The sequence below is a fragment of the Gigantopelta aegis genome, chromosome 1 (genome assembly GCF_016097555.1).
Source record: "Gigantopelta aegis isolate Gae_Host chromosome 1, Gae_host_genome, whole genome shotgun sequence".
NCBI classification, from domain to species: domain Eukaryota; kingdom Metazoa; phylum Mollusca; class Gastropoda; order Neomphalida; family Peltospiridae; genus Gigantopelta; species Gigantopelta aegis.
This window is the reverse complement of record NC_054699.1, coordinates 36,899,988-36,926,499: the sequence shown is the minus strand read 5'-3', so window position 1 is coordinate 36,926,499 and position 26,512 is coordinate 36,899,988. Positions and strand designations below refer to the sequence as shown.

The following is a 26,512-nucleotide window of genomic DNA, read 5'->3' as shown; positions in this document are numbered from 1 at the left end:
AAAAGCTTTGCTTCTCCAGGGCTTGAACTTAAGAAGTTGTCTCCCACGGCAATTTTTAAATGAATTGCCATGGGTTAAACAGCCCACCGACAGCAATTTTGAGCCTGCCTATGGCAATTTGTTTTGAAGTAACATTTGCAGCAAATAAACATGACTGTAAAACTATTTTGCTGTATGTAAACATATTTCAAATGTGCAAATGTTAAATATTGGCAGATAATGTATACCAGGTGTATACATTGTGCCATTATTTAGGAGCTTTACTTTTGTGCCATCGGTGATGTTCTCTACCTACGTCAATTTATATCTCAACGGCAATTGCCGTCAGTGCCGGTGGTTAACTTCGAGCCCTGTTTCTGGAGTGTCACTAAAACCACACTGAAAGGGAGAACCAACCTTGATCGGGCCGGCTCCGGACTATAGTCTCTTGTAAAAGAATAATCGCGGCTCTGATCACGGAAATCATGCGAGCCATAATCTCTGGAGCGTGACGTGGGACCGCGACTGAAACAAAAACAACACTCGTCATGCAGCACAGAAACAAGCGCCATGGCAACAAGCTGCATGGTTAACGTACAAGCAGCGGTATCAATCAGCAGCTACTCTACAACATCACAGACTGTTATGGGTATCACATACACAGCTGAGGTTATCACAACACAGACTGTCATGGGCATCACATACACAGCTGAGGTTATCACATACACAGACTGTCATGGGCATCACATACACAGCTGAGTTTATGACATCACAGACCATCATGGGTATCACATACACAAACAAAGTTATGACATCACAGACTGTCATGGTTATGACATCATAGACTGTCATGAGTATCACATACACAGCTGAGGTTATCACATCACAGACCGTAACGAGTCATGGGTATCACATACACAGCTGAGGTTATCACATAACAGACCATCATGATTATCACATACACAGCTGAGCAGGGGTGCAGAAAGTATGTACCTGCTTGCCAAATGAGAGTAAAAATTCTGATGGACGAGTTAAAAAATGCAACTACCAGTCCAATGGGGGATCTATCTATCTTATTCTGATGTATTATAATTTTATTATTATTATATAATTTTTTTTGCATTGAATCCGTGACTCCGCATCACCCATGCAAGAATTCCAAAACATCCAAACAAACGGTTCAGAAGGTGTCGAAATACACAATACATGCACTGAGTTCCGAACAGTGCAAATAAGACATTCCAGAAATGGTCTATAGTGAAAACGGAACCATGCCGAAAAGCCCCAAAAGAAAATGGAACCAAATTGGACAAAACAGAACCATGCATTGGCTGAAACGGCACCACAATCTATGGCTATATGGTTAAAATGGAACTATAAATTAAAAACATGTATGACTAAAAATGGTATTATTACAAGTTGGGAGTGATGATATCTTCAATTAAACAACAGCTATATTAATTTTTTTTTTTTTATGTCTATATAGGGGAGATAGAAAGAAGTATTAGCAGCTAGCTAGAAGTCGGTGAAATGCAATCAATTTCACCAATACACTGAAGTGCTGTTACAATTTTAAAAAAAAGAGAAAAAACCCAGAAAGGGTATCATTTTCGCCATTACTCTGAGGTGCCATTATAGTTAAATCGGGTTTCGTTTTCACCAACAAAAATGGTTCTGTTTTGATAGTGGTTCTGATTTAGCCTAATTCCCAGGAAAAAGCACCTGTTAACGGTCAATAGTTCCTAAAAATTATTTGTTTATGATGAAAGTATGTTGCTGGTGTGTTTTGAATAGATTCTTCTATTAAACACTTGCGGAATGTCACTTGAATTTTGTATATCTATATGACAGAAATGTGAATAACGTAGTCTTGATCAGAATATTTCAACATGTATTGATTTGTCAATCAAGGTTTGGGGTTTGATTTCGTTCGTTTGCCACGTGGTGTTGATAACTTACCAAGTATCCGTAATGTTTTTATAATTAAATATAGCGTGAAACTTTAAGTTGTAACAAAAGGTGTAACAGTATATATATATATTTTCAATTTCTACACCCCTGCTGAGGTTATCAACTCACAGACTGTCATGGGTATCACATACACAGCTAAGGTTATCACATCACAGACTGTCACGAGTATCACATACAGCTGAGGTTATCACATCACAGACTGTCACGAGTATAAAATACAGCTGATGTTATCACATCAGACTGTCACGAGTATCACAAAGGGTCATTCTATTCAAATCAACAAATGCCCCATGCACTTTGGTTTCAGATTCACTTAACCAAATATACCTTAAATCTGAAAAATGGGCTCTGTATTCAAAGTATTTTTTGAGAAAATGGCCATTATAATTTTGGTGCAATATTTCAAGTCCAGTTATCTCAGGAAATACTATACAGAGACATGAAATTTTGTATGGGCACTAAAAAGGTTATAAAGGTCTGATATATAGCAGACTGGTAGTTTCCTGTTGTCATACTGAAAGCTGTGAATGGTAAAAGCATGCATAATTCAAAAAATAAATTTTCCGAGGACTTTATAAGGATAATGAAATTTGATACACATAAACTACATACCATTAGTTATAAAATGAGACCATTTTTAAGGATTTTTAAAGAATACCCACAATGACGTTTTTTAAACTGAAAATGACCACAAAACAACTGTTTTCCAATTTCAGAAGGATGTTGTTCCATAATGTATCACTATATAGGTGTAATATTTAAGATTTATACAGCAAATAATGTGGACTTGACACAAAAAAAAGAGGGGAGGGGGGAGTTAAATGTGTGTAATGAATGTAACAGTGTTTTAATGTCTGAAAAATGGCCGCTCATAAGATAACATGGAATTTAAAAATTTGTTTTAGTTTTCTCTAGGCATTCAGCAAACTACTAGTCTGACCTGACTATCAGACCTTCATAATCTTCAGTGCTCAGAGAAAATTTCATGTCCCTGTATATATTAGTTCCTGAGATAAAGGGACTTGAAACATAGCACAAAAATTAGAATGCCATTTTCGAGGTACGTTTTACAATTTCTCAAAAACTACTTTCAATACAAATTTTGGATTTATTCATGTGGATGACCAAGTAATATTTTATACAAATTTCAAGTGAATTAGTGCGGGCGACATTAAAAATTGGTTGATTTGAGATGGACTGACCCATATACAGCTGAGGTTATCACATCACAGACTGTCAATGGTATCACATCACAGACATCACGAGCACAGCGTCTTACATCACATAACATGGACAACCTCAACATCCACAATAAATAACCACAGCCAACAACAAAGCATGGGTGATGGGGATAACACTGACTTTGATATCACGAGCACAGCGTCTTACATCACATAACATGGACAACCTCAACATCCACAATAAATAACCACAGCCAACAACAAAGCATGGGTGATGGGGATAACACTGACTTTGACATCACGAGCACAGCGTCTTACATCACATAACATGGACACCCTCAACATCCACAATAAATAACCACAGCCAACAACAAAGCATGGGTGATGGGGATAACACTGACTTTGACATCACGAGCACAGCGTCTTACATCACATAACATGGACAAGCTCAACATCCACAATAAATAACCACAGCCAACAACAAAGCATGGGTGATGGGGATAACACTGACTTTGACATCACGAGCACAGCGTCTTACATCACATAACATGGACAACCTCAACATCCACAATAAATAACCACAGCCAACAACAAAGCATGGGTGATGGGGATAACACTGACTTTGACATCACGAGCACAGCGTCTTACATCACATAACATGGACAACCTCAACATCCACAATAAATAACCACAGCCAACAACAAAGCATGGGTGATGGGGATAACACTGACTTTGACATCACGAGCACAGCGTCTTACATCACATAACATGGACAAGCTCAACATCCACAATAAATAACCACAGCCAACAACAAAGCATGGGTGATGGGGATAACACGGACTTTGACATCACGAGCACAGCGTCTTACATCACATAACATGGACAACCTCAACATCCACAATAAATAACCACAGCCAACAACAAAGCATGGGTGATGGGGATAACACTGACTTTGACATCACGAGCACAGTGTCTTACATCACATAACATGGACAACCTCAACATCCACAATAAATAACCACAGCCAACAACAAAGCATGGGTGATGAGGATAACACTGACTTTGACATCACGAGCACAGCGTCTTACATCACATAACATGGACAACCTCAACATCCACAATAAATAACCACAGCCAACAACAAAGCATGGGTGATGAGGATAACACTGACTTTGACATCACGAGCACAGCGTCTTACATCACATAACATGGACAAGCTCAACATCCACAATAAATAACCACAGCCAACAACAAAGCATGGGTGATGGGGATAACACTGACTTTGACATCACGAGCACAGCGTCTTACATCACATAACATGGACAAGCTCAACATCCACAATAAATAACCACAGCCAACAACAAAGCATGGGTGATGGGGATAACACTGACTTTGACATCACGAGCACAGCGTCTTACATCACATAACATGGACAAGCTCAACATCCACAATAAATAACCACAGCCAACAACAAAGCATGGGTGATGGGGATAACACTGACTTTGACATCACGAGCACAGCGTCTTACATCACATAACATGGACAAGCTCAACATCCACAATAAATAACCACAGCCAACAACAAAGCATGGGTGATGGGGATAACACTGACTTTGACATCACGAGCACAGCGTCTTACATCACATAACATGGACAAGCTCAACATCCACAATAAATAACCACAGCCAACAACAAAGCATGGGTGATGGGGATAACACTGACTTTGACATTAGATGAACTAGACATTCAAATGTTACGTTCTAGAAAGGTTTTGTACACTTTGTGAAAAAGTCTGTAATTTTCAATGGCCCCTAAATTGTGTAAAACACTAAGAAACAGTTACTTCCTTACTGAAAAGGACTAACTTGTGTATCAAAGGCCATGGCATGTGATATCCTGTCTGTGGGATGGTGCATATAAAAGACCCCTTTTTACTAATGGAAAAATGTAGCTGGTTTCCTCTCTAAGACTATTTCTCAAAATTTATACATGTTTGACATCCAATAACCAATGGTTATAAATCAATGTGCTCTAGCGGTGTCCTTTTACTGAAAAGGACTTTTCACTAAAACAGTTCCTTCAACCACATGCATTATTTCTAGCACGTAGTATAATGCACGGATGTATACAATAATCAGCAAGTGATATGGAAAGCATTCTATATAAACTCAGTGCCCACACCACCTGCTGTATGTTTAATGAACATCCTAACGTTTCTCACCCATCAAGGAGGCCACGTCCCGTGTCTCTCAATGGGGGGGACGGTGGGTACAGATCCCGTGGACGGGGGGAGTAACTCCTGTCACGGTAACCGTTCCTGTCGTCTCGCCGATCACCTGTAAAACACACACACACACATCAATATACTGTTACCAAAGCAACAATATTTCAACAATTTGCCTTAAAACCCCCCACATACACATCAACTTGTTACCATAGCAACAACACCCCCAATGACTTGTAAGAATTGTTTGTCACTTATATTGAATTTATATATTTTTGGTACAAAATTTGTGATTGCCATGTACATCAATACATTCACATTTAATTCAAAATACACATACATTTTTTTTGTCCCTTCCATAATCAGTTTTATTTAATGAAATCCTATTTTCACTATCTGATCAAATAAAATAATCTGTATAATAGCAAAAAGTTACTCATTGTATCTCAATATCGAGTATTTTTCCCCCATCTTAGCAAGAGCCACAACTGGTACATGTGGTATGTACTGCCCTGTCTATGGAAGAGGGTATATATATATATATATATATATATATATATATATATATATATATATATATATATATATATATATATAGTGGACTCTGTTGTCTAAACCGGACTCACTTCGTACCATCGAAATAGTCCGGTTTACATAGAGGACCGGTTTAGACAGAGTTATGGTTCTTGAATGATCGACAACTCGCGATCAACAATGGCATTTGAACCCATGGATGGTTGGGAAACACAGTCATACAAGCCAGACTTGCAATAGATTATTTCACAGACATAAAAAAATATACTTAAAGGGACATTCCTGAGTTCGCTGCAATTTTTAAGATGTTATCCACTAACAGACTTTTTAACGATTGTAACTACATATCAAATATATTTTTCTGCATAAAATATTAGTGGCTGCATATTAAACGTGTTTCTGGTCGTTCTAATATTTGTACTAGGTTAAATTTCATTGTATTTCCTAAAACATTATTTATTCATACATACAAAATTATTTGAATACAAAATCCAGATCTAACGACCTACCGCAATAACAAAAAACTTCACACGAGTGTGATTATATTTTGTATTTGATCTTGCGACGGCGTCCTGATTACTCGGCAATTGACGATCATTGTTCAACTAATTACGCAGCCCGTCGTTCAGTCAAATTCCAGTCCAGTGTAGACAGAAGTAATTAATGCATGAACAGTTCTTTCGTTCTTGATTTTTGATCCAGAGTCCGGAGTAGACAGAATATGGATTAGGCAGAGATTTATTTAAGAGATAAACAGTAGCTGCACAGGGCTTTAGAAATGGACCGGTTTATGCAGAGATCCAGATTACACAGAATCCGGTTTAGACAGAGTCCACTGTGTATATATATATATATATATATACAGTAAAACCCGCTTATTTGCATACCCTCGGTGCTGCTCGATTATGTGCAATTAACCGGGTTAGTCGATTAACCGATAGAGTACCGACTTTCACTTTGTAACAGCCATCCAACTACAAAGTGGCATGGAGACAGTCTAGCATAATGCGGTACTTCATACCGGAACTATTACAGTTAACACATGTCACATGCAGTTGGATATATATCAATGTAAAAATATATATCTATCGATATACATATAATTAGCATGACGTTTTTGTTTTAATCCAGAAATCATTTTTAAAAAACGAAAAACCAACAACGTCCGTTTTCTAAAAACACAAACTTGGTGCATTAAAAAAAACCCACACTGACCATCCACTAGTGTAAACAAAGTGTATTAGCCATTTAGTTAATGAGATAAACTTGAAACAACAGAACCATCAAAAAGTTCATGTTTCATCGGTGCACGTGTTTACAAAATGACGTCAATTTCCGGAATTACCGGGCTGTTGATTGACCGAATGCGCCTTACCATAGAATTACGTGAACTTGTATGAATTTGCTGGTATGGTGTTTCCATCCCAAAAGATATGGCAAGCTTTGGTATTATTTGTGATCCCCAAATAATGACTTTGCTATTGTTAAGCAATTAAAGTTAAGCTCGGCTAGTGAGTCGTTATCAGTTCCAGCAGTCTGCATTGCATGCATGACCGGTCTAACACAATTGACTGACCTTCATGGTGCGGTCCGACTGATTGGTGTCTAACAATATAGCAGAAACTTAGGGACGATCCATAAATAACGGTCTTTGTTATGTTTGTTTTTTGACGACCTCCCCCACCAGTCATTTTTTTTCCGCTACATTTTCCGGGAAGCAAGTGATAAATCGTTTCTTTTGCGTTTAACAGATATAGCGTACACTGCATCTAATAAATAAGTGAACAACAACCCTTTCTCGGTCACATTTATTAAAAACATAACCGCCTAGGACGATTGATCAGTAATCTTTTAATTACTAACAAGGCTTCTCAACATAATGTAATTGATACAGAACAATGATTGCCCTGAACACGTCAATCGAATAGGGCCTCAATAGTCGAGTGCGCATGCGTACAAGCACAAGCACAAGCACAAATAATAGTCGGAGAGTTACCTGTTATTGAGATGGCCTCTGATTAACAGCAATATATTGCAAACAAAACATTAGGTCTTAGGTTTATTCAACTTAATTATGTCATTCTTAAATCTTGTAGTCGGGTATTGTGATTCACCAGTAGTAACGTGCACACCATCTCATTTGCATGCCACACGTCGACTCTGTAAACAGCGATTACAGTCGGCTTGCCACACAGTGAGCTCAAACAAAACAGATTAATCAGTAATTTATTTGAGTTTTTTTGCCAAAATTTGATAGACTTTCTCAGTCATTTGTGACATTAATTTAGCACACACAAAAAATAAATCGTTATTTATATGTGCAAATAACCGATATATAGCCTGTAGTCTGTGCAATTAACCGGATGTTTTGTAGTGTTATAAGGGCAAATGGTTCCGTGTTGGGTGAAAATAGTCGATTAACCGAATTATGCTATAAACCGATGTGCAAATAAGTGGAGTTGACTGTATATATATATATATATATATATATATATATATATACACACACACATACACACACACACACACACACATACACACATAAAATGTCAAGTTCCCTTTCCGTTTTTGAAGTAAGAGATAAACTGTAGAGAAAATGGAAGCTGAACTAGTTTGAAGGTTACATACAGGGTTCGACACATTCACTAGCCCTCTGGTCCGGCCAGTGAATGTTTGGTCTGGGCTAGTGGACAAAACCAATTATATTACAATAATACATAGGGAGCCCTCTGGTCCGGCCAGTGAATGTTTGGTCTGGGCTAGTGGACAAAACCAATTATATTACAATAATACATAGGGAGCCCTCTGGTCCGGCCAGTGAATGTTTGGTCTGGGCTAGTGGACAAAACCAATTATATTACAATAATACATAGGGAGCCCTCTGGTCCGGCCAGTGAATGTTTGGTCTGGGCTAGTGGACAAAACCAATTATATTACAATAATACATAGGGAGCCCTCTGGTCCGGGCTAGTGGACAAAACCAATTATATTACAATAATACATAGGGCACCAGCCAAAACGTCTGTGAGGGCTAGTGACTTTCTCAAACATTTGTTGAACACTGACTACATAATTAAATGGTATCACATACTATACTAAGCTGACTGAGTTTAAATGAATGCCGTATTTATCAACAAAACATAAAAAATATGAATAAGTGTTTTTACCACGAGACATTCTTCTTGGTGGACCATCGAAGTCCCTCCGTGGGGGTCCGGCGAAGCTGTTTCTGGGGACATCAGCAATGAGTGGTCCTTTCCTGGGTGGGGAATAGTCCCTCCGGCCATTGCCCATAAGACTTCTGCCACCATGGAATGAACTATAAGATTTAGAAGAGAATAACAACCACCTCAACAGGGAACATTTTCTTTTTAAAATCTCGACTGATTAGCAATTACTGTTTAATGTTTTAAAATTATGTAGTGATCTCTGAAACTTGTGTAGAGAATTACAATACGATACTCAACAAAACGTTTCCTGCTCAGGGTTTCAGGATTGAAATACACTCACGATCAAAATTTATATTCTAAGTGAAATAACATTTCATTATTCCCAATCTATTAACTTCCTGACTACTGGATTAATTTTCATCAAAAACCACATTGAGGGTTACAGGTTTTTAACTTTTACACACATATTTTCACTATAGAATTTTAAAAATAAATCAAATAATGTTCATTTGTGAAAGGGTATTATTTCTGTAGGTTTATTCATTTTAATGACATTTTAGATCATGTTAAAAATTATGCAACAAATCAATAGTCGCATTTACTTAGGCGCATTTTTGGCCATTATTCCCTTTTACTGTATTTAATCACCACATTTTTCTCTAGAAACAATCTATGATTCATATCCTGATATTTCCTGATTTACGTTGTTGGTAAAAGGGTCAAATTTATTATCAAATCAGCTGTCACAATCAGCTACCAATTCCCGTACGAGGCCCAACAGATGTTCGCATCTCCTAAGCTCAAGGACAATATAATGGGTGAATTGGCATGAAAGTCAAACTTCATATTTAACAGTACATAATAAAGCCATACACAATATTTCAGCTCAATATCTTGGGGCATTGTAAAAAACAGATCTGGAAAACTATGTGGGACAGAGACGACACCTGTAGTCCACTTCCGTTGGATGAGCAAGGGACTGAAAAAAAAAAATACACTGGGAAATTATTTTTTGCATGTTAATATTGCAACTGTACCTGGGGGGTCCTCCTCTGCCTCCCCTCATTGAGAATCCTCCCCGTCTAGGTGGTGGGGACCTGCGACCGCCGGACAGGTGACGAGGGCGATCAAGGTAACCACCCCGTGAAGAGCCTCGTCGACCGCCACCCCGCCCCCGCATCCCTCGGTCCATCCCTATGCTGCGAACTGCCTGCTCCGTGTGGATGGGTTTCCCGTTGATTTCCTGTAACAAACAGTAAAGACACAAGTACAGACATGCAGGTCAGAGGCCAAAATCACAAGACACCGTAACTTCATGTTTATCTTATCAGCTCAACGTTTTCATAAAAAATTGATTCTCGACTTTATTAATGTTTGGACAAATTTTGTTTTGTTTAACACCACCACTAGAGCACATTAATTAATCCACATTTGGAGAAGGGACTGGTCGTAGCCCAGAGGTAAAGCACTCCATGATGCATGGTCAGTCTGGATTGATCCCTATCAGTACGCACATTGGGTTATTTCTCGTTCCAGCCAGTCCACCATATATATCAAAGACCATGGTATATCTGCTATCCTGTCTGTCGGATGGTGCATATAAAAGATCCGTCGCTACTAATGGAAAAATGTAGCAAGTTTTCTCTCTCAGACTACAAATCAAAATTACCAAATGTTTGAAATCCAGTATCTGATGATTAATAAATCAATGTGCTCTAGTGGTGTCGTTAAACAAAACAAACTTTATTCACCTGCAGTAACCTCCTTGTAACTTGACCGACTCACACCTAGCTCTGCTCCTTGTCAATTGTGAATGTTAAAACACAATTGGAAAATTTTATTTGTATCTGGTGAAATAATTTCAAGTAACTATTGATATTTGTTGGAAAATAACCGTTTCTCAATTTTTGAAGTTTAACAGACAATTTGGTGAATATTTCTGCGACTTTCTATTTTGCCACAGCCTGTAAACTGCAGAAACGAGCTTACTGTTCCTTCCATGCCTTTGGCAGCATCCTCAGCATCAAGTGGATTCTCAAATGTAACGAAGCCGTATCCTCGGGACTTTGCAGTGATTTTGTCTCGTATGACTAAAACTGAAAAAAACAAAAAACAACCCAACTGTAATAAAAGCTGTATCCTCGAGACTTTGCGGTGATTTTGTCACATGTATGACTAAAACTGGAAAAAACCCAACCTCCAACTGTAATAAAAGCTGTATCCTCGAGACTTTGCAGTGAGCCCGTCACGTATGAATAAAACTGGAAAAAACCCAACCTCCAACTGTAATAAAAGCCGTATCCTCGAGACTTCACAGTGAGCCCGTCACGTATGAATAAAACTGGAAAAAAACCCAACCTCCAACTGTAATAAAAGCCGTATCCTCGAGACTTCGCAGTGTCCTCATCACATATCACTAAACTGAAGAAAAAAACCAACCTTCAACTGTAATAAAAGCCGTATTCTCGAGATTTCGCAGTGACCCTGTCAAATATGACTAAAACTGAATAAAAAAAAACCTCCAACTGTAATAAAAGCCGTATTCTCGAGACTTCATATCGTATGACTAAAACTAACAAACTAGGACTGTAATACAAGGTTTACAAACTGCAAAATCATCCATTTTATTCATGCATTGGTTTTGCAATTTTATTTCATGAACCTGATCACCTTTTGTAATGTTTCGTTATGTTCCGCATTCATTTGAAAAAAAAGAAGATTATTTATACACTTGATTCAAATCTAACATTTTGATATAAAATATAGGCCTATGGATTTCACGGAAATTATCCGTTCCACTACCGCAATCTGATTAAAATTAGCTCTACTGGTCTACCAGTAGATCTAACAGCATTGCGTGAACTCCCATGTCCAGGTGACATTTCATCTATAAATAACAATTTAAATATCGACCATTTACACTTCGCCTTTTATAGCGTTATTCGGGAGCATACAAATTCTAAAAATACAAGGCGAGACTATTTATGCAATCGGCGAACTATTTCAACATTAAAAAACAGGGGTGAAAGTGCAGTAATAAACTCTGGATTGTATACTAGTATAAACAGATTTTATAGCTATTCTGTGTCTTGAAAGAAATTTTATATTGAAATTAGTTTCTGGCAAACGAATCATTTCGTATACCTTCGGCATAATCCAGAATTTTTTTAATTCTTTTAAAATCACTGGCATGATTTTGCAAGTAAGGTTTTGATTGGTCGGATGAAAGGTCAACTGGACAAGAGCTCCAACGGGGTGCTGTTAGATCCACAGGTAATAGTAATTAACCAGTTGAGCTCATTTTAATTAGATTGCCGCTACTGTGTCTATTCAACAAATATATATAAAAATATTTTTTTAAAACAGTTTTTGATAGGTTCCCATGATCACAAAGGCACGGAATCGAAAAAGTGTTTCCTGTGAAATTTAAAATCCATGGCCTGAAAATACTAACTACTTCTGCTTCAATAATAGAAATGGACTGGTGCATCGGACTGTAGGGTCTCCACGAGTAATCGGGTACTCAGGCATGGGCCGAGTCTAACATGACTAGAGTCCGTGCACAAGACTCGAGTACCCGTACAAGTGAGACAATGTAGGACATTAACTTCAGCAGTAACTAATCAGCAATACAAGTTACACACTAATTAGACCTATATGATCATGCACTAGTTTCTCTTTTTCATCTGGCCGTCCGTCACTAGTTTCTCTTTTTCATTTGGCCGTCCGTCACAATACCGAACATACCAACCGCTTCCTAAATGCAATACAATGGCATGATTTGGCATTCTGGTTCAGCGCTGGAATGGAGATGCACAATGCTATTTTACTTTATTCTTATAGTTTCATTATTATCTTGTGTTAGTGTTGGGAACGTGGGTCCGGATTGAGTTTGACCCTCGAGTCCAATATTTTGCAGACAAAAGTGGAACAGCAAACACACATTTAAAAAAAAAAAAAATTCAGTGTCAGAGATAAAAAATTGGTCCAAGACCAGCAAAAGAGGTCTTACCCCCTCCCCTGCCAGTGTTTGTGCCAGAAATAAATGTTTGGGTATGGCACCATGGAACTGAATTCAACCACAGTCAACAGGCAGTATGGGGGGGGGGGGGGGGGGGGGGGGGGGGGGGGGGGGTGTCTCCCCAGAAAGAAAATGGGTTAAATTTAGGGTTAGTGTTATTTAAACAAATCATACAGTAATGATAAGAGCAATTCATTTTGTCAAAAAGTTAACTTAAAAAATTAAAATCTGCCAAAAATTTGGGTATGGTGCAAGACCCGTTTTACCCTCTGGCAGAAACCCTGCCTGCTATGAATAGCATTTTACAGAATTTCTAATTTCCAATGGCTCGAAACTGACGTTAATTAATTTTGGTTAAATTATATATCGAGGTTTTAAAATGTTTGACAAATATCATATAGAGATCAATACTAATTACCGTATATCGCTGTGTATTAGCCGACTCCATGCATTAGCCGACCCCCTAGTTTCACCCTCCAAATCGGCTTTAAAATTATAGACCTTGTATATAAGCCGACCCCCCTATATAAAACTAACCAAGTCAGATGTCTGTGTGGTCTACAAAATGACAAAGTACATCTGCTTTCAAACGTCATTTGCCACAGCAAACTTATCCGGAAGCAGTAGCCGATTTCTATTTATAGAAACGGTGTCCGGTTAATTTATTTCTCGTAAAATAATTATACGTACCAAGATAGCGAAATATACCTAAACAGAAATAATAATAATAATAGTAGTAGTAATAACAACAACCAGGGATTTTTTTTTTACATACTTTATGTCAGTAAACATTTATAGGTTAAATTTTAAAACTTTATGTCCATTTCTAATTCATTTAATGTTACAAAGTAGCACAATCCACACGGTTTATTCACTGTTCATTCACTCGGGAAGATCGTCAGCAGTGAATCCGCTGAACTCGTTGTCAGAATCATCGGCCTCGATAATGTCCCACACAGCCTGGTCTGCAGTGTCATCGTAAAAATCATTCAGCTGATTCTCTCGAACATTCTCGATCACTTCTGCTTCTGGGAGTGATCGTACAGTGGTGTCTGCGCACATGTCGTTGAATAAACTGTCGTCTTCGGTGCCGTCCATGCTGTTGGCGATTCCTGTCTTTAGAAAGCTCCTGATGATCATGTCGCTAGGGATCTTTTCCCACGCATCTTTTACCCACTGAACCACAACCGGTAAAGGTGCTCGCCGTCTGCTTCCGTTTTTGGTGTAACTCTGCTCGCCGTTAACCATCCAGTCATTCCATTCCTTCCTCACGTTTGCTTTGAATGGCTTGTTCAGGCTAACGTCAAGTGGCTGTAACAAGGATGTACAGCCTCCAGGAATGACACATTGCCCCACTTTCAACTCCTTCAATTTCTTTTTCACGGCTTCGCACAAGTGTGCACGGAACATATCCCACACCAGGAATGACTGACAACCTCGTGCACCTCCGGACCGGGCCATCCACACGTCATCTAACCACTGTAACACCAGTGACTCGTTCATCCACCCTTTTTCCTGTACCGCAATAATAACGCCTTTAGGAAATTTATCCTTTGGAAATGTCTTTCTCTTGAAGATCACCATGGGCTTTAATTTTGTCCCATCCGCCATACAGGCCAGTACTACCGTGAAGTGTTGTTTCTCTGCTCCACAGGTTTTCACTTGTACCGAGTGTGTGCCCTTCGTGTCGATCGTTCGGTTTCCTGGCATGTCGAAATTCATCGGTGTTTCGTCCATATTGCCAATCTGTGCAACTGGAAACTCGAATCGTTTTCTTTCCTTCAAAACAAACTGTTGAAATGACAGGATTTTCTTATCTAAATCATCAGGTAGTTTTTGTGCGATGTGGGTACGCTGGCGTAGAACAAGATTGTTCCTTTCCATAAAACCTGAACACCAGTTTGCAGTCGCCTTGAATGTTGATTCTATTCCCAAATCTTTCCTCATCTTGCAAAGGTATAACGCGCGTTGACGAATCATAACTCGTGTCACGATGTGGCCAGCCTGACGTTGCTCCGAAACCCAGGGCTCCAACAGTTCCTCTAGTGTTAAGTTTGGGGACACCGAATGTCGTCTGGCCTTCTTTGTTTTTGGCATATCGGCAAGAACGGTTTTTCTCCTTTCTCCAATTACGAACTTGTCGCTCATTAACATCAAACTGTCTTGCTGCTGCACAATTATTCGAATTTTCAGCAAACTCAATTACACGTAATTTGAAGCTAGCATTGTATGCACATCGTTTTCTCTTGGAACTCATGTTGTACTCGTATGCAATTTGTTGGTCGTAGTAAATATTTATTTGACGGCTGGGGTTTTAATGCTTTTTTTTTTATGTGAACTCATTTTTAATCTTTTGATTATATTTTGATAGCATGCGACCCTTTAACATGAAACGACTTTCAAATTTATTACTGTTGTTATTGCAGTTAGTATTAAGCACTTACCTTTCAGTCATTTGTTTTATTCTCTTACATTCTTGATTGCAGCCACACGTTAAAAACACAGTGACTGTTTGCATTGTTGATTGTGCTAATCGGTCTTTTCATTACTAGTCGGCTATACCCTACCATACCCAACCACCCGTGTCGATTAATCCCAAGCCGACAAACAAAACAAATGAAGCTGGAACAATTAACGTGTTCACCGGTTTAGTAAGCAGTTTTGTAATGACACGTGACCTGCAAAGTTTTCCGAAATTGTTTTGATCGGTCACCATTTATTGTTGTTTAAACAGATAAATATTACTAAATAACTTTTAAACACCAACATTTATTAAAGATGAACATATATATACAATTTTAATATCTTTTATTTGTAATAGCTTGTGTTAAAATGCAATATTAAACCTTTATGAAAGCGGAAATGCAGAGCACAATAATGACAATAGATCGAGTCGAGCCGTGACGTCACTATTCTAACTTTACATTTCTAATAAAATGTTGACTCCTTAGATAAGCCGAACCCAGCCTTTGACTTGATAATTTTTGTATCAAAAAGTCGGCTAATACACAGCGATATACGGTACTATACTATTTTAAGCCTATATTGAAATTGGTTAAAAAAAGAATTTTTTAAGTATAGTAATTCTTCCCCAAAAGACGAAAAAAAAAATTGACATGGTCGACTTTTGTGGGTCAGTCGGGTTAGAACAACCTTAATTTTTACTTTCATCTGGCCTAGCACACAAAAAGTATATTTTCATATTGATGATAGGAAATTTGATGGAGAAAAGCTACGATATTGCTCATCTTAGATTTTCATTTGATTATCGTTATCCATTAACCTTTTCATAAACAGTATCTGAAACTAGTAAAGAAAATCATTTGACTAGAAATATCATTAATTATTCAGGCATCGAAATAAGTCGAGAACAGTCGTTCAGGTTACCAGGAGGTTACCACATGTAAGAAACGTCAAGAACGGTGTTTCATTCTCGACAAAAATTTCAATGTAATGGTAGTTTTGTTTCCGAACATAAACCAGGCAATGCATTCCGGACTTCCGTGTTTCATTTTTTTTCGTAAGGAATTGCATTGATGTTCGCGTGCACTTGTGCAATTGCAAGCAATTATAGTCATTCCGCGTTTAAGCAGCGTCCACTAGATAAATTTACTTCTGGATTTCGTTTCTAGTAACAATGTTCGCGCGCACCAATACAATTTCAGAACATCTACGTTTTAGCATTAAAATTAGTAGTAGTAACAGGAATTCAATTCTAACTTTCATATAGTTGTAGTAACTTATAGGTTACCAGGCTATATTTTGTGGTAACTTGTAAATTGGTTACCAGACACACTGCTTATTTCGATGCCTGATTATCAAATTTTAAAAACAAAATGTTTGCAGATATGATCAACAGTGGCTATTCCTTTCAACCCGGCAGTCGTAAGTGAATCGGTGGCTTCAAGTACTAGATACTACTCTTTAGATTTATAAAAACTAACTTACTCTCTGTCAGACGTCCATATTTGGAAAATGCATTTTCCAGCGTCTTTTCATCCACATCTGGTGACAGCCCTCCCACAAACATTTTACCAGGTCGATCTTGCTCCACCATTTTGATGATTTCTGAAAAAGTTCCAAGGAAAAGTCAGATGTAAAAAAACAAACAAAAAACCCACATTAAAAGTGGGAAATCAAATTCATTTTTCCTAAATAAATAAATAATAATCTACTATAAAAACCAACACCACACTCAGCAGGTAAATGCTAGACATACATACATATACATGAAAAATGATTTTAAAATATTTTATTTAATGATGCACTCAACACATCTTTATTTATGGATAAACCTAACTCAGTAACTGAATCCTTAGCCCAAGTAGTCTGCCGTTCAAGAACTAGACGTACATTTGGATGGTTATAATTGCTCTCTCGGCCAGAGATAACTCTTATAGCAAAAACACAAAATTGCTGCCTATCTTCAGGTAGACAAAGATATATTTCTTTATATACAAAATATATATTTATTTTCTTTACTGTTAATGTGTTTTCCACCATATCTAAGTATATAAAATACTAGACCTCCCTGTGTAGGAACGTCCTGTACAAAGCTGTCATCACTATATTTTTTTTTTTTAATACTCACACACGCACACGTTATACACAGAGTCGGTCCGGGTAATGTCGTATGGTAGGGTAACTCCATACACACGAAAAATCTATTTAATGTTGTTGTGTTTTCATTACCCAGCATTCAATTTTATGGTCCCAAACTTAGTTCCTGTGAGATTCCAGCTATTTTTATCTATATTTCGCGTTGTGAGCTGATTGGTTAAAAATTCTTCCCGCGGCAAGCCTGAATATCACATCCTTGACAAGAAAGCACCAGCAAAAAATCTCAGCGTTATTGTTTAGTATACATAATTACCCTTTTCACTCTTAAAATATATATATATAAAATAGATTTCATAATGTAAATTAATTATCATTTAAATTAAATAAAAATACATGCATGCTTGATTTTTTTTTAATAAAACAATTAAATTTAATAATGAAATAGTGTACGAAATTAGCCTCACTCAGTGAGTGCGTTATTACGTAACAGAGGCAAATTCCGTACACACTGACTGATTTCAAAATTTATGTACACCTGCATTGCCATTTGTTTTCTAAAAAAAAATTCTAAAATAAAATTATTTTATGTTGTGTTTTGTACATACAGATATGGAAAATATTGTAATGACATTAAGAAAACAAGAATTGGGATGTAAGACGGATCTGGAAAAAGTCATACTTGAACAAGAACTTAACAAAGCTATTTATTCAGAGCCATTTTTCGATAATGAACCATTTATTATCCAAAATCTGCTCTCAGATCTACTTGCAGACCCAGTAATTGAAAAAGATGCAACATATATGCAATGATGTGTGCATTCAGCAAAGTGAATTATGCTGAATACGAACGTGTATTAATTTGTATAGCTTCCTCTGTAATAAGATGTTTAGGCGAAAAGGCAGAAAACAATGTCATCTGCACCACTATAATGAACCTAATAGAGTATATAAAATCTATGTAAATAAAATATATCTGTTTGATTTTCGACATTGTCAGTGTTACTTTTTTCACAGACATTTAACACTTTTTTTATATACCCAAAAAAATGTTCTTGATGCCTTGAATGCAGTTAGAATCAAGACATTATCACTGAGGAAAGCGGCATCACATTTCGGGGTGCCAGTGATGACCATACAAAATAGAGTGAGTGGCCAAATTGACGACACAGCCAGCCCCTGAGGACCCACCGTAATACCAGCTGAAGTAGAAGACCTGCTTGTCAGCAAAGTGAAAACAGCCGCTTTGCAGGGATTTGGTTTGACGAGAAGAATGCTGGCTATTCGTGTGGCTAGGCTTTTCAAACGTTTTCAATTAAAAACGCCATTTAGAAATGGTATTCCTGGGAAAGATTGATTTCGGGGTTCTTAAAAAGACACCCAGATCTAAGTATAAGGTCCCCCACAGCACTGTCAACTGTCTGCGCTAGGATGCTTAATCCTATAGTTACTGAAAAGTACTTTCTGGAGTTAAACAATACCCTAGTTTTGCTCGGGATTAGAAATATCCCCGTGCACATTTGGAATATAGATGAGACCAGTGTGCCACTGTGGCATAAGCCTGCGAAAATAATAGCAGAGAAGGGAATTAAAAACATTCCAGGGAGGGTGGGGAAATAGTAGGGATAACGTGTCTGTGCTAGCCTGTATAAATGCCAAAGGGGGAGAGATACACATGTACCACCAATGATAATCGTGAAAGGTAAAACATACAAGTCTACATGCATATAATACAAAAGATGGCGTTCCTGGGGCTGTATATATACTAATACCAGCAGTGAGTGTGGATGGAAGCGGGTGAAATTTGGTTCAAAAATCATTTTTTATGACACTGTGGCGATAATCGTCCACAAATAATAATGCTAGATCGCATTCTTCACATGAAACGTTAGGGTTTCTTGAGGCAGCATGTGAAAATAATATCACTGTAATTGTGTTCCCTCCCCACACAACCCAGTGGCTTTGCCCTCTTGACAAATCTGTATTTGACCCTTTGAGTCGTGAATATAACCGATAGCTAATTTTGCAATATGTATTAATACACACACACACACACGCTGGCACGCACACACACACACATATACGCTTATTAATTATCCTATATTACACTGTACGAAATTAGGCGACATCGCATACGGAATTAACCGACGATGTATGATATTAGCCACCTTCAACATATTGCAGTAAACCCATTGCTGAACAATGTGAATCAGCCTATTGGTGGAAATCGCGAATTATTTCACTTTGAAAAAGGGAGAGCACTTTTATTTAGGCTTTTAGTGATGCATTTTGCGTCATGCCAGAGCTGTACGAACGTTCCTAACCAAAGGTGTACAAGATTACCCGGACCAACTCTATACACGTATATATTTTATTGAGTATTATCCACAATATACAAATATTCTCTTTATTATTACCGAATTCACCCCTCATATCTCAGTGGTTGCTAGTCACTTCGTACCATGGTCATTTCGTACGTAATTTGGTCGTTTTGTACCCTGGTCATTTCGTACCATTGCAAAAAGTCATTTCGTACCCTAGCAGGCTTCGAAATTCACGACGGCTCCACAGCATTTGCAGTACTGCCTTGTGCCTTTGCCCTTTATTTATTATTAAATATGATGATATCCATGGCATTTGAAATGAACTGGTACCCAAAACCTTAAGAAATGACAACTCTTTTCACATTTAATAGCGTCTGCAGTGCTGTAGTTGTGAGGGGTGTAACCATGTTGTGGATCAGACCTTTAAAAGCAAAAATACAAACCTATTTTACCTCTTTGTCAACAGTGCAAAGATACTGTGCAGTGTCGTTATGGACGACCAAAAGGGAAACTGTTTTCCTGAAAATAGTTGTTTTCTTTTGATATCTCTGCTATGAGTATAGTTAGTATGGAGATCTTTTTGTTAACTTATTTTGTTAATTTTATTGACATCTTCGTTGTGTTCATGATGTACATTTTGTTACTGCAATACTGGCAATGAAATAGGCCGGGAAGATCAGTGTTGTTGCTGTAGTTGTGAGGGGGTGTACCCATGTTGTGGATCAGACCTTTGATATTAAAACTTTTTTCCAATGAACAAATTATAGTGTTATTTTAGTGTTATCGTAGTTTATAACCTTACCGTGTAGTATTAGACTTGGTGGTGTTTACATTAATACCGATTGTGGTTGGACTAGGTTTCGACATGGGGTTTTTTGTATAGAAAATAATTAATGATTCTCATTAGAGTATGTATTGTCAGTTGCACTGTAACACAAGAAAGAGCTTTTAATATATTAATCTGCTATACTATTCAGGAAATATTAGCTCGAAAATGGGTGGAAAATAAAAAATAAAAAATAAAAAAGTTTTCCCTAACTACCTACCCTATTTGTTTTTGGCATGTAACAGGAACCAAATATTCTTTTTTTACTTGGCCTTATCTTATGGGTTTTGGCGCAAAGTCGCAAGTTGACCGTTTTCGCATTTTATTCATTTAAAAAACAAAAAACAACCACAAAATGCATTCAAAACAATAAAAAAAGAGCATATTTTGGGCCGCAGACATGATGAACACTGTGAAATTTGAATTAAAATTATTTTTAAAAATAAGAAAATGTGAAGGTGAAAATGAAATTTTTGTTTCTCGAATAATTTCCTTACGACTGTAAGCGATATTGTTTGACGCATTCATTAACTTTACTGGTTAATGCATATAGCAAGTTAAATATTATTAGCCACGTACGTATAAAAATCAAGGAGACATAAACTATTACTGGATGTAAATAAGAAACAAACCTTTCCTTTCGTACCAAAATGGCGTCTTTGAACTGGCAATAAGTCACGCGTTAAGCGTAACGCTTCTTGAAAACGGTTGGGTTTCACACTATACATGTATGATTTGGTGTAAACTTTGTCATTATTTATGTTCATATTTTTTAAATTTTGCTGAAAGTAACGAGGTAAAATAATCATAAAATAAATAAAATAATAATAATAATAAGTGGAAGTAAAATTGTGTGGATGTGTGTGTATGTGTGTGTGTGTGTGTGTGGATGTGTCTGTCGCGTCTCTCTCTCTCTCTCTCTCTCTCTCTCTCTCTCTCTCTCTCTCTCTCTCTCTCTCTCTCTCTCTCTCTCTTATCTTTCCCTCTCTTCTCTCTGTCGCTTATCTTTCCCTCTCTCCTCTCGCTCTACCTTTTCTACTCTTTCTTTCTGTCTGTCTGTCTGTCTCTCTCTCTCTGTGTTGTTGTATTTTAAAGGAAGGAACAATATACCTCTTTCGCATTCCACTGCGCATGTGCGCGTAGCGGGGAAATTCGTAGACGCTAACCGTGAATTCACGCGAGATCTCGTAAAATAGCCCTGTTTACAAATTGGGGGGGGGGGGGGGGGCATTGACAATGGAAGGCCACACAATAGAAATGTGAATTAGCTCTATTATTAAATATTTTATCAATAGTAACCCAAAACTTCTGTAAACATCCAACAAATACATATTGGTGACGTTTGTGTCTTATTATTTATCACGAAATAAAAAAATAGTTTGTTGTTAACGCCCGAGAAACCATCGGTTCGGATTCGTACACAATACATATCGGATAGGCCTATGGGCTGAAATAATAAATGTTTTAAATCGGATTTATATAAAGTAGTTAAAAGTGGGGGTACAGTCTCCCGCCCCGGCCTCTCGGTTGCTACCAACCTGAGAATTGCCAGAAATGTAATTGTATTGCATATACAGACATTTATATTTGAAGCAAGAATATGTAGCCTAAGAAACATGTAAAGTTTATTTATAAGAGATTAAACTAGCCGACAACTTGATAATATGGCTACAAACTCAGGATGGTCCCTTGATTATCAACTCAACAGTTTATTATGCACAGTCAAAAGGTACTTCGTTTGAATGTTGGAAGCAAACATATGAAGTATTATGCCTCGGACGACGGACAAGCCTGCATTTAAGCCGAAATAATTAAAACGGTGAAAGCAAAAGAAGAATTACGCCAATAAAATAAATAAATAAATAAATAAATATTTTTCAGATCACATACTTTCAGAAATTGATAACTGTGAATTAATCAAGGTATCGGCGCTACGTTTATTGACATTTAAGCAAACGTACTACGGTGACACTCCAGAATTGACGTATGCATCAACAGTCGTCAAAAAAAAACAAGTCAATAGCAGCTTTACTTTAAAAGTTGTCCAGCGTCCAGAAAACAAAAAAACAAACAAAAAAGCCGCCATGCGCTAGTTTATTTTTATGTAAGGATATCCGACGTCGTTCCCATTCAAAACGACACCGCATCACATATCCATACGTCATTTGAATATATCTATCGCTGGTTAACTGGTATATAGGCCTATACAGTTTACAAAAATACGTTGTATTAAGTTTGAGATTATATGATAAAGATATTATTATCTTCGTGTGTGTCGGTATCGTCAGTATCATAGATTAGGAATAAACATAATGTATTATGCTCGGCAGACTTGAAGTTGTATGTGTCTCATATTAATGATAGTGAAAAGTAAATACAAGAAAAACATAAAAAGTAAAAATAAAATAAAATAAAATAAAACAAAATAAATAAATAAATATATTTAAAACTTCGTAAATACCAGATATTTCAAATGAAGTTGTGTGTGTCCGATATAAATTATAGTGAAGAGTAAATAAAAGAAAGAAAGAAAATAAATAAATAAATAAATAAATAAAAATAAGATAAATAAATACTATTTTTAAACTTTGTAAATACCAGATATTTCAAATGAAGTTGTATGTGTCTGATATAAATGATAGTGAAAAGTAAATAAAATAAATAAATAAATAAATAATTAGTAGATAAGACATGTAGCATTGATTAGTAGTTATATGACTGTCTTTTTTAATAAGGTGAACATATAGCTGTGATAAAGGTCTATGTGAGGTACGGACTTTGTTAGGTTTTTTAGGCGGAAGGGGAGGCATATTTTTATTAAATTTTAAATACTGATACATGTGGAGAATTAAACATCACTAGAAATCCGCGTGAATATAACTATAATTGTAATTGTTAAAAGTAGCAAATACATTGCAATTACTTACTTACTTTACTTAATCATCTTCGTGTGCGGTCACACATAAGGCCAACACCAAAGTACGCCAATGTTTTCTGTCCGTTGCAAGCTTTGTCACCTGACCCCAACTCCACGCAAGAGCCTTCATCTCCCGCTCCACCGATCTTTTCCAGGTCTCATTGGGTCTCCCTCTCATTCTCTTGCCACCAGAGGTCCAGCGCATGGCCACTGTTGGGATGGATGTCAATGGCATTCTGCAGACGTGTCCAATCCATTTCCATCTGCGGCGTTTAACCTCGAGAGAGATGGGCTGCATGCCTGTCCTTTCTTGGAGTTCCTTGTTGGTGATTTTGTTTGGCCAGTAGATGCGCAGAATCCCTCTGAAGCACTTGTTCTGAAAAACTTCCAGCATCTGACAGATGCCTTTGGTGACCTTCCATGATTCCGCTGCATACAGCAGCACACTCAGGACGTTGCTCTTGAACAGGCGAATCTTGGTTCTTTTGCTGATCTTGTTGGTCTTCCAGATGTTCTTCAGTGCCGCAAAAGCCCCTCTTGCCTTGCTGATCCTTGCCTTGAACTCAGATATAGTTTCCTTCTGTTGTTACCTTGGCCCCAAGGTAGGTCACGTGAACCCAGTCACCTCTTCAATGTCATTTCCTCCAGTCGTGATGGGGACTGCTGTTTGGTTGTTGTTTCGTAGTGCCTTGGTCTTGTTGGTGTTGATCATTAATCCAATTGATCCGGCGTTTTGGCAAGTTCCTCACCTTCTCTTTGGATGTCTCTGTAGCGATGTGACAGCAGAGCTATGTCATCAGCGAAGTCTAGATCTTCAAGTATCTCCGTGGAGGTCCATTTGATGCCGCTGTTCTCACCTTGTACTGTTTCTTTCATATACCAAGGCAGAAGAGGAAGGGAGATAGTGTACATCCTTGCTTCACTCCAGTCTTGATTTCAAAATCTTCTGTGAGGTGTTGACCGCAAATGACCTGTGACCTGAAATCATTGTAGAGCAGTTTGATTACATTCATGATCTTGGGTGGGATTCCATAGTGCCGGAGTATACGCCAGAGAGAGTCTCTGTGGATGCTGTCAAACGCCTTCTCAAAATCGACGAAGTTTGCGTAGACTGGCGTGTTCCATTCCTGGCACTGCTCCAGGATCTGCCTTAAAATAAAGATGTGGTCCCCACATGATCTTCCTTTCCAAAACCCCGCCTGTTCTTTGCCCAACAGTGGGTCGATGGCTACTGAGATTCTGTCCAGGATGACCCTGCTGTAGACTTTGCTAGTGACAAACAAACGTGTGATACCTCTCCAGTTGCTGTAAAGAGTAAGGTCTCCTTTTCCCGGTAGTTTCACGATCATAAGAGGAGACTAAGAGGAGACTCGTCTCCCATAATCAATATATTAATATTCTTAGATCTGATCAATTATATTTAATTAACATAAAGATGACCCATTTTCTTCACTCAGACATAGGTAATATGTTAGCTCAGCTTTCTCCATGTTTAAATGGGTAACTTTCGCATAATGTTTTACCTCCATCTGAATTTTCAACCTTTTTCAATAAAAGACCGGTTAGGATTTGAATCAGTAACCTGACATCTATTTTGGTATCCAGAACATTATCTGTGTTTCTTTCTATTGTGGATACCGAGATTTCCCTAACAGAATTGTTATTTTTAAATCTTGGGGTTCCTTTCACCACTTTTAGTTTAGCATATGTCATTTCCGGCCAAATATTTGCCACGTTTTTGAAAACCAACTCCCTTTAGTATTATTACTTGAAGTGCCAGCCTGTCTAGAACGTTTGATGGTTTTCTAAAGGGCCAATTGGTACTGTTTACATCCAGTAAAGTGTGACATGTGAGCTCCCCCACAGTTTGCACATTTAATTGCCCTACTACATGGGTTTTCTCTAATTGGTGGGTTGTGTTTGCCCCCACGCCGGATGGTAAACCCTACATTCTTTCTTCAAGTATGCTTCGTGTGTCCCCATATCTGACAATGCGAACATTTGTTGGGTTTTTCTGTAAATGGACTAACTGCGTAGCTACACCCCTCCACAAGAACCCGTTTAAGCTCAGTGGTTTCCATTAAAAAAATATTAACATTCCCATTGTTCCAGTATTCCACCCTTTTCACATTAAGCCCGGGGTTTTCTATAACAAGGTGATATTTGAGATCTCTGAGATCCAGTTTTATTTCATCAGTTTTGACAATAATCCTAAAGGGATCGACAAGGGGCTCTATGTTCATCAGATCAGTTTTCTTTCTGGCCTTTTGGGTGATCCATAGTTGCCAAGGTCCCCCATTCTGACTCCCAACACCATTGTCAAACTGATCCGTTGTGTTAGGTGACCCATCTCTCATTTGGCCCTGGTAGGTAAGTTCGTTTGCGCAAGCACCTTTTTTGGTATTCACCTCCCCGGTTTTATTTTTCGATCCTACATTATCTCCCTTTTCATATGTGTTTTGCGTTAAATCATGTGGCAGTTTAATACCAGGAGCATGGAAGGAAATGTGCAACCCTTGGCCAGCAGTCTGCCTGTTTATGATCCACATGGATTTACCCAGGTTGAAGAGATTCTGTTTTGACCCCCAAATCTGAAAGACGCTGTTTTTCCAATTAAAAGAAAAATTGGCATCAGCATATTTTTGATCTAGTGAAAGTTTGCAATTTCCAAAATACTCCATAATGAAAACTACCTCATGGGTCTTAGGCACACGGCCGTTAACATCAATGACCATGTGGCTGAGCTGGGTTTGTTCAGTACGCCCTTCGATCAAGTCAAAGTCACCCCAGGACCCCCTAAGTTTTCATC

General features: G+C 37.8%; 2 protein-coding genes across 4 annotated transcripts in view; both read right to left on the bottom strand.

Annotated features, from left to right (window-relative positions):
- Positions 1-21,469, bottom strand: part of LOC121374487 (RNA binding motif protein, X-linked-like-1) — a 38,726-nt gene extending 17,257 nt beyond the window's left edge. Inside the window, exons 1-7 of one of the 3 annotated variants that reach the window (XM_041501594.1) lie at positions 21,419-21,469; positions 17,028-17,147; positions 11,048-11,154; positions 10,096-10,301; positions 9,056-9,207; positions 5,352-5,466; positions 397-504 (exon numbers count right to left, since the gene is read on the bottom strand). In XM_041501594.1, coding sequence (XP_041357528.1) covers positions 397-504; positions 5,352-5,466; positions 9,056-9,207; positions 10,096-10,301; positions 11,048-11,154; positions 17,028-17,136 — 797 coding nt within the window. In that variant the 5' untranslated portion in view covers positions 17,137-17,147; positions 21,419-21,469. The remainder of the gene's footprint in view (positions 1-396; positions 505-5,351; positions 5,467-9,055; positions 9,208-10,095; positions 10,302-11,047; positions 11,155-17,027; positions 17,148-21,418) is intronic. The other 2 variants (XM_041501587.1, XM_041501603.1) reach the window with 2 other exon arrangements.
- A 2,253-nt stretch (positions 21,470-23,722) lies between these two features.
- On the bottom strand, positions 23,723-24,579 carry LOC121378725. Its single transcript, XM_041507043.1, has 2 exons — positions 24,453-24,579; positions 23,723-24,132 (listed from the first exon to the last, which is right to left on the bottom strand). The coding sequence occupies exons 1-2, from the start codon at positions 24,577-24,579 to the stop codon at positions 23,723-23,725; spliced, it is 537 nt and encodes a 178-aa protein (XP_041362977.1).
- Positions 24,580-26,512: the final 1,933 nt, after the last annotated feature.

Coding starts and splice junctions, on each gene's coding strand:
- LOC121378725 (XM_041507043.1), bottom strand. CDS start 24,579: ATGAAAGAAACAGTACAAGGTGAGAACAGCGGCATCAAATGGACCTCC. Junction 24,133..24,452: donor CAGAGACATCCAAAGAGAAG/GTGAGGAACTTG, acceptor TGCTGTATGCAG/CGGAATCATGGAAGGTCACC.